This window comes from Drosophila erecta, unplaced genomic scaffold (assembly GCF_003286155.1).
Source record: "Drosophila erecta strain 14021-0224.00,06,07 unplaced genomic scaffold, DereRS2 tig00000055-arrow-pilon, whole genome shotgun sequence".
NCBI classification, from domain to species: Eukaryota; Metazoa; Arthropoda; class Insecta; order Diptera; family Drosophilidae; genus Drosophila; species Drosophila erecta.
Window position 1 is genome coordinate 17,730,062 of NW_020825200.1, and position 13,367 is coordinate 17,743,428.

A 13,367-nucleotide genomic window follows, 5' to 3' on the forward strand; every position below is an offset into this window, starting at 1 on the left:
TTATGTTTCTATACCATGCATACGCATAAGGAATCACTTTAGAATTCACGATTTCTGGTCGTGCACAATATTAATATTTTATCCCGCAAAATTATTATGACCAATATTCGCTTGAACCCGCTTACACTCATTGAGTTTGCCATGCATTTATGTTTTATTTTAATGTTGCTGGTGGAAAGCCACATCGAAATTCCGACAAATAAAGTCGAATCCTCTGCCCGCACATAAGTGCGCCATATAATTTGCATAAGTGCTTGCCATGCATGTGGCATCCACGTCCACGTCCACATCCGCTGAGATCCGCTGCAAGCCAAATGTTCAAATGGGTCACACAAAGTCCCATAAAAGTGGGTTAGGGTCGGGTGGCGTAAATCAAAGTTTCCAACTAAGCTGAGCGACTGAGAAAAGCGATTCGGGCGGGCGGCTCGTCTCGAGGGGAAAACAAGTCGATTTGGACAAAGTCCAAAACTGTGGCAATTATGTGGGGAAAAACAGTCAATAAAACATTGTAATCACCGATGCTGTTTGCCCCGCTCATGACGACTTCCGCATGCGGCATTTAAAATGGGATTTAACCAAATAAACAAGAAATTAGGGGCGTTTTTAATTAGCCAAATCCCCGATTAGTCCTGGAGTTTTGGCGCCATTCGCTGTTAGTTCCAGTCACGTTTCATTGTTTACTTGCTGTGCGAGTGTATGTGTGCCAGCCCGTATTAATTAATGCATAGAAATGTGTATTTAAGCATATTTTAAATATTAATTAATGTAATTTCTATTAAAACCGGCTATCTGCCCGCCCGCCGCCTCCCCTCGCCGTTGAAAACCTTTCAACAAGCCGCACAATTTTAATTAGAAAAGTTTCAGCAAGGCCCTGCACATCCGCCTTGTATGCTTAACCGAAAAATATGTTATACAAGTATATACAGATGGAAATAATATAGCTTTGGCAAACACAAGCCCGATTAAAGTGGGACATTTTGGCCTATTTTTGCTTATTTTTTGCTTATTTTTTGCCTATTTTGCGGTAGCCAAAGAGCTGGAATTACCGTGAAAACGCTTGGGTATTTGCATTTAATTTGAATTAGCGTTTGTGTTCGAAAATTTGAATTTCCACTTTCGGGCAATTGAATAAGTTTCCGGCCACTTTTACGCTTTAAAAACTTGCCATTCCATTTACGCATTAAAATACAGATAGTGGCACACTTTTTCGTTTTCTGCATTTCAGGGAATTCGTTGGGAAATTCGAATATCAATTTTGTTGTCAAGCCTCAGGATCTTTGGTTAAATGTAAACCATAAGCCCTGCGGCAAAGCTTGCGGAAAACTACCAGCTGGCCACCTCTTTTTACCAAGATAAAACAACATTAGGACATTTAAGTTCGAATTCGTAGTTTGCATACCAATTTACTTTGCATAAATGTTTGCCCACTGCGCGGCAGCTTTAAGGACCTTTTTGTTCAATTATTAACCATTCGCCCCGTGGTACTGCCCACACAATACACCACAACAACTGCAAAAACAGCAGTGCAGCGAAAGTGCTGCCAGCTCTTTTATCTCTGCCCCACCGCCCACCGCCCACAGCCCCCAGCCCCCAGCCACGCCCACTTTTACTGCTGCCACTGATGCTGATGGAATTATTGTGTGCTCAACGAACTGCAAACAGAATCTGTGCTCCGCTTCGTCGTTTTTGTTCACATTTTTAATACACATAAAACTGTGCTTTTTTCGCCACTATTTTCAGCTCGTGCTGGCCGCCTTATCTTGGCCACAATTTGCTGTAAAGTTATATCCCCAGCGATGGCCAGCTGGCAGGTTAAAGCTCGCGTTTGCTGGCTGTTTGTGTTGCAGGTGCGTGTTGGCCAGGAGCGATTCCCGCTTATTAATCGCTGCTCGTTTGTTTTTCGGAGTCAAGCCAAAGTTGCTGACCAGCGCAGACCAATAAATCAAATGTCAGAGACAAAAATTAATTATGCCCGCAATAGCGCCGTCGTAATTTGCTATATAATCCGAGGTGCCCGCACAATTTGTCATAGCTTTTGGGCAACACGGCGGGCGGCAGTACTGAGTCCATTACATGTGCAAAATACCGACTTGCAAAATTTAATAAAACAAATTCCGACCAGCGACTTGGCCTCCGACCGAATTCAAATCTCGGCAGCAAGCAGCAAGCCAGGAATTCCGTAGCAGGCAACATTCCGCAATTCACGAGGGATAAGGCACCAGGCAGGGTTCTTAGCTCCGCATTCCACCTGATCCTGAGCTGGAGCTGGAGCCTCAGCCTCAGCCCCGAAACTAGCTCAAGAACCGGCTAACCGGCTGAGTCGGACTGGAGCCCGGGGCCACTGACGGCACATAGTTCGAGTAGCAATTTTTCAGCAACTTGTGCCCCACCTGAACGATGCTGTTGCATACTTTCAGCTTTCAGCTTTCAGCTAACAAATTCCGACTCCGACTACCTGGCGCACTCATCTATATACGTACGAGTATGCACATATTGTACACATATCCCTGTCCGCCGGACTGACATCATGGCCACACGCTTGAGCTGGTTGCACAGCTGCCTTTGTGGAATGCGCTCATGAATTTCATATGCCCCTTCATATGCCTGCAGTGGCATCAACATGCGGCAGCAGATCCCTTCGTGGCAGCGGAGCCCGTCAAAATACGCTCGTCCAAATGGCAAGCAGTGTGGAGCGCTAACAGAAAGGACACCAATTGCATATTTGTTGTATTATGATAATTTTTGCTTTCAAGAAGTAACTTCTTTACACCAAGGCCCTGATCCTAAGCTTAGATTCATTAAGTTGGGGAACGCTCAAAAGTCCTTAGCAAGGCCAAAAAGGAGCCCGCCGTTCTGATGACCTGCAACATGCGTGGTTAATATCAGAAGTGCGGCCAAGCAATCCAAAACTCAAGCCAGGAACTCACCCAGAGCAGCAGGGACAGGTCCACATCGAACATGAAGCCAAAAATCCTTGCGGGGCGCTGGGCCCGCATGATCACCATTTGCCAGAGTCTTCTTTGCCTGGGAGCCATTTTTGGCCAATTGCTGTTGCCATAAACTGCGTGCGCAATTCCCAAGCTCTGCTGCTTGAGATATTCGCCGCCATAGCAGTACGAGCTTATTTGGATGATGATGGCCAACAGGAAGGTGGCTCTAAACGGCAGTTGGGCACTCCAGCCACTTCGGCTAAAGCGAAAGGCCAGCATGCAGAGTTGCAGGTAACTGAGCATGTACTTAACGAAGACGATCTCCGCGAAAATCGCACTGAGTTCCTTGGCCAAATCAAGAGCTATACGATGACGACGAACACACTCAACCAGGCGACAGTCTGCTCCATTCTGCTGATCCTTCTCTTCGAGAGCCAGCTCCAGCAGCTGGTACTGAGCCACCACATTGTGAATCAGCCAGGAGAACAGAGTGTCCGTTGCAATGGCCCACCAGGCGGCAGCTGCCACGCCCAGTACGCCCCAGGCGTAGATGGGCCAATAGAACTGGGCCTTTCGCTCATCCAGCCAGAAATTGAAATCCACGGGCGTGGTCGGGGTAAATACACCCGTTTCCACATATTCCCACAGGCCAAGCAACATGGGCGCCAGGGCTGAGGCACAAACCACTCCGTAGGCGGCATTTCTAAACGACCTGGAGACGTACCTATCCAGTTGGTTCTCCCGCTCGATCTTCTCCAGGTGCTTGGGCGTGGCACTGGCCGCCTCGTTCAGCTTGTGCAAGCGGTGAATCAGCGACCCAATGCGCCTTCGCTTCAACACTATGATCAGGAACTTGAAGGTACTCTGAACTCCTTGCAGACTCACCGCCAGATTGTCCGTGAGGCGGGTTATGTTGGACAGATCCTGCAGGGCATAGAATGCCATGGGCCAGTTGTGGGAAACCAGGGACAGCATGAGTATGCCGGCCCAAATGGGATGTTGCAGATTCAGTTGCGGAGTACTGGGATCGAATCCAGCTATTTCCAGAGCTCTTCTCTGGACGGCAAAGTAGCTGGAGTCCATGTTGGGCTTTCGACGCGGTTCCTAGGTTGCACCAACTTTTATAGGAGCCACTGAGGGGCAAGGCGGGGCTCCAACTAAGTGGATGCCGTTGCCGCCCCTGAAATTGTGCCTGAAATATTTATTTCATCCGTTAACTTGCTACGTGACACGGTTACCACTAGCAGTGTTTTGATTGGGAATTTTCCCATTTCCATTTGGGGGGCGTAAATATCGTATTAACAAATAAATACCCAAACAAGAACAACGTCGGGGGACATGTTGTTTACCTATTTGTTTACACGCTATTTGTTATCTATATATTTATTTTCACTTTAATATTTAAATGCCTGCCTGTCGTTAAATGTCGTTAAATGGCCGCAAGGGTTATGATTATGAACAAGTTGTGATAGATAGATATATTTTTTCTGAGGCCTTGACATTTGACCCGTAGGGGCTAGACCCAAACGAAAGCAACTTTTCCTCATGCCCGCCGTTTTTAAAATTGCTTTTAAATTTGTGTGTTTTGTCCCAAAAAGTTGGCGTAAAAATTCCCTGTAAATACAGCAAAATGAAATTAATTTTTGGGCTCCCCAAAAAAGCCCTTTTCCCAATTTTTTTTGCCTTACAACCCATTGGGTCCGCACTTTATTCGCGAGTAATTCAATTACGTTGGAAATCAACAAGTAAATCTGCTGTCGAATTTTATCGCGGGGACTAGGTCAAATCGAGTGAAATAGCCATTTGCCAGGCCATATTATCTGCAACCATTTTCCAATCCGATTTGCGTTTGGGTCCTTTGTTTTTGGGTCCGGCTTATGTCACCTTAACTGCTCTCAATTAATCTCAAGTGGGTGAGCCAAATAAAGACCTTTTCCTGGAATTTTAATAACCGCCATTTGCATTTTCCCCACCCAACCGAAAGATATTTGTAGCTGACGGCTTCTCACTGGCTTGTTCAAAGTTGTGGCTACAAAAGTTATGCAACGTTATTTAGAGCAAGCTATGTTGGCCCCTGGCAAATTGTGAAAACAAAGAGTGATGGCTGGAAAACATGCTCAGTAATTAATTAAATTTACACTTGCAGATTTTTATTTAAATTCCATAGAGTCTGAGTCGTCATTGCAGTCGCACGTTTCACATTCGCCCGTTTGCATGTGAAATTGATATTTTATGCAAAATATTTACCGAAAAGCCACAAAAGCAATAATGCTAGCGGCTGTGTGCGAAAGAGAGGCTCAGGATGCGCGAAAGAGACGGTTGTATGAGGGTGAGAAAGAAAGAAAAAGGGACGATGGGGAAAACGGAGGAGAGCACACCTGCTGCTCGATAATTTTGACGTTGGTCCGGCTTTTGGACTCCTCAGCAATTTGCTTACCATCTGTCTCTTTCTCCTCAAGCATCTCCCTCTCTTTTGCACACCATGTGTCCGTCTCTCTCGCTCCGCTGAGGTTTTCTGTCCTTTGTGGCTTTGTTTATTTCATTGCCTTCATGTAAGTGAAGGTGTGCCTGTGTGTGTGTGTGTGTGCATGTGCGACTCCTTTGTGTGTCACCCATTTTGGAGGTTTTTTATGAGCTTGTGGCGAACCGTAAAAAAACCGTCTTCCAAATGGAGTGGCATGCCAGGCTTAACCAGCTTGCCGAGCTCTTCCCTGCCAGACCCACTTGCCCCATCCGCCATCCTTTGTTCAGTTTAAGGAACTAGCAAAATGTTTCACATCATGTTGCTCATTTGTTGCCCTATCAGCGGGAGTTCAGGGGTATAGATGGGATGTATGGAGTCGGGAGATTACCAAAGATACCATAGGGAAAACATTTTATTTAACACGAGCCGTTGATCCTTTTTGCTGTATTTCATTAGGTTGTTTATTGGAACACAAGCCCCACAGACAAGATAATAAGATTCCGACTTGATAACCTATGCTAAACGTGAAATATTAGCTATTTAAGTTGTTGTTATAGTATGTATTATTAAAATCTACATGTTTCATTTGTTGAATCCCTAATCCTCCATAAAATTTGTTCTTAAAACCAATGCAAGGGTATCTGTGTCTCGAGTGCACTTAATGGCTATCCTGCAACTAGGATGCGTCCTAAGTACTAGCAATTTTTCAGCCACATTACACAGCTGCTCTTGTCCGCCTGAAAATAGAGGGTACAACTGAGAGAGAAAGGGAGGGCAGGATGCAGTTAGAGAGAGACAGGTTGCGGTACATCGAATGTGTGTTCCACATGAGCAGCGAAGGAATTGAATAAAGTTAGCATGCCGCCGCAGGGAATGAGCCACTCTCATCCTGCGTGGCAGTATGCTGGTGGGGAAAAAGCATCATTCAATAAAAAATTAATAGAAAAACATTCAATGAACGTGGCACAAAGGCGCCAAAGGGCCACCGGCAGATATCCAGTTCCCGTTCCCAATCGCTTCGTGCTCGTGCTCCTGCTCGACTGCAACGCTGATGAACAAGCCATCCTGTGTTCGGAAATCACAGGTAATGTGGTTTTACGAGCGCCGTGAGACAGGTGAATCCTGCCCAAACCCCTGCCCCCTCCCACTGATAAGCCCCGGCTGCAGCCCCGCTCCTGCCCCCGCTCCTGCTCCTGCTGAGCCTGACAGCGTACAGGGCATACAAAGCATGCTAATAAAAACATATACTACGTCATCTACATGTTCGAGGGACTTGGCCTCGCTGCGGGTGTGGGTTTTGTAAGCGGATGTGCAACACTTTTTTGTACAGCCCGGCAGGCAGCCAACCGTTGATTATACTAAACTTGTTTACTTATGCTGCTGCCAGTACATGTGTGTGTGTGTGCCTTTCACTGCTTGTGTGTGTGTGTGTGTGTGCTCGGAAAAGTGCAAATTTCAGCATTACCAAGCATCCTCAACGACCAAACTCGCTGTGCCTGTGTAAATTTTGGCTTAGCCACGCGGGCGCTAAGCAGCAGCAAGAGCAAAGCAAGCAGTGGTCCCAAAGCAAGCAGTGGTCCAGAAGGATGGAGGGAACGGGTAGGAAACGGGTAGGGAGCGGGTAGGTAACGGGTAGGGAACGGGTAGGGAACGGGTAGGGAACGGGTAGGTAACGGGTAGGCAACGGGTAGGGAAGGTGGTTTCCACTAGGAAAGGAAGGGGTGCAGACGTGAGTAAGGAAGGTGTGAGAAGTGGAACAGTGAGAAACTGCTATTACCAAGTGCAAAGTGTGGCTCAGTGTGATGAACGACGCCAAAAAATTTGATGGCACCCGATTAACATAATGATTTGCATACGTTTAGCGTGTCCTTGCAGCACGAACATCTCAAAAGTGTCGAAGAAAGCTCCTCTAACGAAGGAAGAGTGTCGTCTTGATTGATGGCCGACTGGGAGGCGGATGGGGGGCGTCAGTGTTGCATTCGAAGCAGATGCAGTAAATGTCGAAGAAGAAGACGTAAACTAGCGTGTGAAGGTCCTTAAAGTGATACATCCTTAAAGATTTGCATATCCATTGCTGTATTCATGAACAGTGGGTAAAACCGGTAAATATCTCTGCAGCATTTTCAAAAGTATATACAGTGTTGGAACAAATAATAGAAACAAGAATCGCTCCTGCATGTAAAACAAAATTACTAATTATGTACGAAGTTGATTTCGCTCTTGTTATAGCGACATAGCGATATTTGAAGTGGTCACGTGTTTGAGCTGGAAAAAATAATAGAAACAAGCTACGTTTCTGCGATTTGTTTGAGTTCTTCCCTGTTAATTTTGTAAGAAAATATTAAATACTTTCATTATTATTCATTCATTCATTCATATATTAAGTACTTTCTTATGTGAATTTTGCAGGATTTGCATGAAAGTGAAGACTTATTTTTGGTTGAACTTTAAACGTATAATGTGTGTGCGTACACAAGTACCCTAATACCAGAACATTTGCACAAATTGTGGGGCATCCATGCAGTTTTCGTGGTTTTCGCTTTTCAAAGTGGTTTCGCATGTTACATTTTGTACGTGAACTGGCATTACCCCCATATCGAGCTATCCGGATGCATACATGAACAGCTATGCACTCTTTCCGTACAGCTCAAATTAATTTGAAGGCAAAAAGTAGACAGGGGCAAACACAAAGCTATTACCTGTGGAGGGAAAGTCGAGAGGATTGTGCTGCAAACGGCATAAATAAATAAACGAACCAAAATCGAACGTACTGCGAGCTGCGAGAGTTGCGCAACTGCAAGAGTTGCGGCAGAAGTTGTGAAGGAGGAACTCCAGCATAAACTACCAAATCGAATAAAGGAAACTTCGTAGACGACTGGAGACTCGCTAGAAGTGATTGCTGTTTGCTTAAAGCCTTAGCTGCAGCGGGACAAATCTGAGGCTCCAAGGGAAGCATATTAATTATAGACAAATATGTGGTAATTGACTATAGCAAGACACACACAGCACCGGAAACTCGGATGCAGCTTGAATCTCAGCTGGAGCTGAGCGCTATCCAGTGCACAATGAGCTAATTTTAAGCAAATATTTATGCAGCAATTAAAACGCTTCACTTGCGCCGAGTTCGACTTGCGCCACGGTGACGCCACCCTGCCGGCTTTCCGTGGAAACTCCACCACAACATTTGCTAAGCAAACAGAGTCGAGGAACAAAGTCTCACTGCAGAAACATGAATGATAAGCACACCCGCTAGAAGCATCCGGATCCGAATAATATTTGGTTTGTTTGCAGCGCAGTGGAAATAGACGATGAAGCGGTCGATGCAAGTTTTTGGTAATTGAAGCTAATGCTAGATTCCATCATACTCGTAGCATAGGATTATCGTTATTAGACCCTCGACGAAATGGCGCAAATGGTGTGATTTCCTTTTAAATGCACCTAAGCGAGCATTATAAGAGTCCAAGTGCTATTGCCTCGAAGGAAAAGCTGAATGGCACTGCCAACGTGGTGTATTGAAAAGTTTGGCCCTAAGCCCCTGGAACTCATCGCTGGGATCAGCAACATCAGCTTAGTCACAACTTGAGGCCAATAAGGCGCCCTCATCCGAGCATGTGAAGTGTCAGATGTCTCTGACTTTCGCCTTTGACTTGGCCAGCACTTTTCCAACGGGCGGCAAACACTCTTACGCCCACATTCATATGGCCACTCATCTGCCTAATTGAATTCCTTAACGCTTCCCCCCCGTTGTGCCGATGAAATCTCGGGGAATGTTTCCTTTTCCGTTTTGAGTGCCAGTGGCATGCCATCTCGACATCCACATCGACATCGCCATCGACATCGACGAGGGCCCTGGCACCCTGCTGTTGGCCACTTTGCACGCCTGTCAGCCAAGTTAGCGGGGCCCACTCTTTCTCGGCTCTGTCAAACTATGCGCCTAAGTATGTCGACGGCTATGTCGTTGCCCGCATGCCTGAATGCCAATTCTACATGTCGTTTTTAATAACTGTGTCAATCGTGTGCTCTGAGCACTACCCAGCAACCCATCCCGGCTGGGAAAGGCAGCAGCTTAGGACCACCCAAAGAGGTCACTCATCTGTGGCCATTATGACATCAAAGCGAGTGTCAGAGGGCGGAGAGATCGCAATTAGTGGTTCCAGATTGGCCATATATCGACCAGTCCAGTCATCTACCAGTGCTCATGCATATGCACTGGACATTTACATTTGGATTAATTAATTGCAATGTCCGCAATTGTCAATACCCACACTAATTGGCCTAATCGACTTGCGGCGGTGGTGTCTACCCCCTGCCCTCTGCCCTCTGGCCTGCTCATTAATAATAAATGTTTTGTGTGTAATAATTGACCAAATGCCGTGCTGCAGGATGGCGGAGCTACTGGCAAGTAGATTACACCGGGGTAAACCAGTGGTCCGTTTAAATTGAGTTAATTAAGCAGGAATATATAGTGTTGCAGCGCAAATATGGTGTCAATGTTTTTCGTTTTCCATTATATTTATATTCCATTCCTTGTTACGTGAGGCATCTCCATGAGGCTGCACAGTTTTTTCCAGTGCCGGATTGCAGTGCGCCTGCACAGAGCAGACTATCAGCTTAATTAAAATCAGATTAGATACCCTGTCAGTTAAGCATCGTTTACCTGAGTGCATGTTGCGAGCGAATCTCTAATTGATTTTAATACACTCTCTCTGGCCAGCATCTAATTGGCCCACCCCCTCGTTTGGTTGCTTTGGTCTCCGAATTCATTCGCCAGCTGCCAGTAGCTGGTGTCCTCCCACTTGTGTTGGCTTAATCGCTTGTCAAGCGACTGACAGTGGGCCACCCACTCGGCAGCTTTCCACCGCTTTCCACCGCTTTCCACCGCTTTCCATGGCCTTCCACTGACCCGACGGTCGGCATGCCAAACTGTTTTTCTCATTACCATGCCTCGATTGGCGCTTGACAAGCGCGTTATTTGATGTTTTATGCCCGGCCTTTGATCATTTATGCGCTTTATCTATGAGAAACGCTGGAAAAATAAGCAACGCGGGCAGATGAAAAACTGCGTTGACAATGGGGCCGGCCGAAAAAATGCGGACGACCTTGATGCCGACGGTTATAATGGGCGCAGCAACAAAGGCGCGCTGCTCCAACAATGGCTGCATTAATCCTTAATAATGGCGGCTAATCTAGCCGAATGAAAGTTGATTAAGCCAGGCCGATAGCGAGGCACAAAATACCAGGGGGACGGGAAAATCAACAGCAGCTGCTGCGGACTGATGTCAGCTGCAGGCCCACGTGGCGTATGCGCAATGTCAGCAGCATCATGCTTACATGTTTGATGTAAGTCTGTAAGTTCTGCAGATGAGTGCTGGGCGCGGGCGAGGGGTGTGGGCGTAGGCGTGGGCGTGGGCGTGGGCGGGGTGGAAAAGCGCTGGGTGCTGGAAAATCCAGCGCTCGCCGGAGAGCAACACTCAGCGTTTTTCTTTTCGAATAGTTTGGCCGGGCCAAGTGGGGGCTTAATTAACATAAGCGAGCGAACGAGCGCATTTCGTTGAAATGGGGCATCCCTTCCTGGCTGCCCCAACGAGCGTGTATGCTTGAAAGCTTTCACCACACACATACTGTGGCACAGATCAGTAGCTGGCTTGGCCAAAAAGGAGCGGCAAAACTGTCAAAATGCGCTTGAGCTGGGCGGAAAAAAACCGCGCACATTTTCAAGTGCAAAATTGTCAAGTGCTGCAAATGCAAAAGTTGCTCGGCATTTTTCGTCTTTCGGTTTTTTTTTTTTGCGACAGACAGACATCAATATGCAACAGGGAATGCGAACAAAGCAATGCGATTAAAAAGGCAACAGAAACAAAGGGCGCAGCGCAGAAAATAGTTATTTATGTGCACTCATTTGTTCCCCTATACACGTATATGCACATAGAAAACGGGCACAATGTCCTTTCGGGGTGTCCTTTGCAAGTGGGGCACAGTCCATTTCCTTGACCGAAACGCAACCGAAGGCTGGCGCTATATGCACTCCTTAATATTTATAGCCGCCATTGTCCAAGTGCAAGAGTGTGTGTTGCTGTGAAGTAAAAATAAATGCACTTGAGTCCTTGTTGTGTGTGTGTGGGTGTGTGTCGGTGTGTGTCGGTGACGTCAGCTGATTCTTATCGAAGCAGCCAAGAAAATCAATCTTCCGCCCGCCTCGATTGAGAAGCGAACTTGTCTCGAGAGCAAATTTGCACACATTTGCAACTAAAATGAGTTTCAGCCGGAGGGCAGAAAGGGAAACTATTCCGATTACACGCCCGAATAAGTTTCCAGCATCAGAGCAGGATCAGTCCTTAAGTCCTCAAAGGAGGTCACAAAGGATAGCAGATAACGGCAGGGTCCTGAAAGAAGAGCAGAGCTAACAGACACAGACTGACAGCTGGCAGAACAATTCCACACGAATCCTAGCACCTGGCCCGAATAAAAGCTGTTACTAATCTGCAGCTAAGATGTTGCTAGTTGCCTTCTAAATATCGCACGCGCTAGATGCAAAGCAGCCAAACCATGGCAGTGAGCTGGGATTGAGGACTTGAGGGGTCCGAAACGGGCAGCCAGCTGGCAAACAATCAACTCCGTTAAGCCTTTGTTTCTTCTGTTGCATTTGTTGACAGACGAAACCGCGATATGCGCGCAGGAAATTGAGTGTGCAACATCCTGGGGCAGTAGCCCACCCACCCACTCGCCGTCATCCTCGTTTTCGGCCTCTTGGACTCCATCCTTCCTGCGCTTGCAATCCGCAGGGACCACAGGCTACACGGAATTGCTTGGCCAGGTGGATTATCTCGACCTTGGCGGTTCATGTGGCCGCAGAAAGCTGCACTGAAACCAATTCGCAACAGATAAGATGACAAAGAATAATTGAATATATTTATAAGGGTTAAGACTTTCAATTTGTATTTGGTACGTTGAAGAGTAAACTCATTTTTTTAATACACTTCACAAGATTGAAACTCATATTAGTTTTTTGGACTTTTTGTACATTCCTTTATGTTTGATATAGTTTTTGGCCCAGAAACAGACAGCCGCATCATCTTCAATCAGCTGCCCACTTGGGCAGCTACTTTCGCCACACTTGATCCCTTTGTTTATGCAAATCAAAAACTGTTGCCCATGGCCCACATTTCAGTGGGTAGGAATCCTTTTCCTACCTCAGGACCCTCCCCGCTCCACGGCACTTTTTCATTTGCCAGTTTCATTTGCGTTCATTGTCAGTTTCGCCTTGGCTCGCTTCCGTCTTCCTTCTTCGCAAGTTATTTGCATCAGGCTGAGGCATTCTTTTCAGTTTCGGCTTCAGTTTCTGCGCCATCTGGGCAAAAAGCGGCGCATTCTTCAAGGCAAGGGCCCAATTTGTTGCAGCCTCTTTGGCTGATGCAGCTGCTCGGCTCGTAATGGCCACTAACTTGTCCCACAAGCTAGTTGTGTGTGCATGAGGGGGGTGGCGGTGGCGGTGGCGGTGGGCAAGCAATTAAGTCTTTGTCTGCGTGAATTGAGCAAGGGATCCCCTGGCAACCGGGTCATTTTAATGTCTTGCGCGAACTTGACCAGGCCAGGACTCAGCTGGCAAGTCGCAGGACTTGACACGCCAGGACAATGCATCAGTCAAGTTGTTTTTAATTAGCCAAGTCGAGTGGAAGGGGCAACTTGTCTACTTACTCACGAGCATTGTCTGTGCTCGCATGCAATATTTGAGCGCCAAGTCCGCTCAAGCAATTTAAGTCAAACAATGCGAATACGAGTCAGAAAGTCAGCTTCAAGTGCCAAAGCAGTCAGCCAAGTTGCTCACATCTCCGACCTGTGCTCAACTTTCGGAACTGTTTAACTCAATAAGAGCAGTGCAAACAGGAGCACAAGGGCGTTCATTGTACAGGGCATCTTCAAACGGAAACTTTGCGCTCGCCATTGTAATCGGAGCCACGGCTGATAAACTTTTC

At 46.8% G+C, this 13,367-nt stretch overlaps 2 protein-coding genes across 3 annotated transcripts in view; one reads left to right on the top strand and one right to left on the bottom strand.

The window, feature by feature from the left end:
• Nucleotides 1–13,367, top strand: part of LOC6540739 — a 69,419-nt gene that overhangs the window by 30,883 nt on the left and 25,169 nt on the right. The window lies entirely within an intron of this gene.
• On the bottom strand, nucleotides 2,799–4,013 carry LOC6540817 (odorant receptor 45a). The gene is made up of 2 exons (XM_001970288.1): nucleotides 2,928–4,013; nucleotides 2,799–2,861 (listed from the first exon to the last, which is right to left on the bottom strand). Exons 1-2 carry the CDS (start codon nucleotides 4,011–4,013, stop codon nucleotides 2,799–2,801), a joined length of 1,149 nt encoding a protein of 382 aa, XP_001970324.1.

Excerpts from the sequence above, each read along its gene's own strand:
- LOC6540817 (XM_001970288.1), bottom strand. The coding sequence starts at position 4,013 with ATGGACTCCAGCTACTTTGCCGTCCAGAGAAGAGCTCTGGAAATAGCT. Across the intron at positions 2,862-2,927 it reads ACCTGTCCCTGCTGCTCTGG|GTCATCAGAACGGCGGGCTC; the intron begins GTGAGTTCCTGG and ends CGCATGTTGCAG.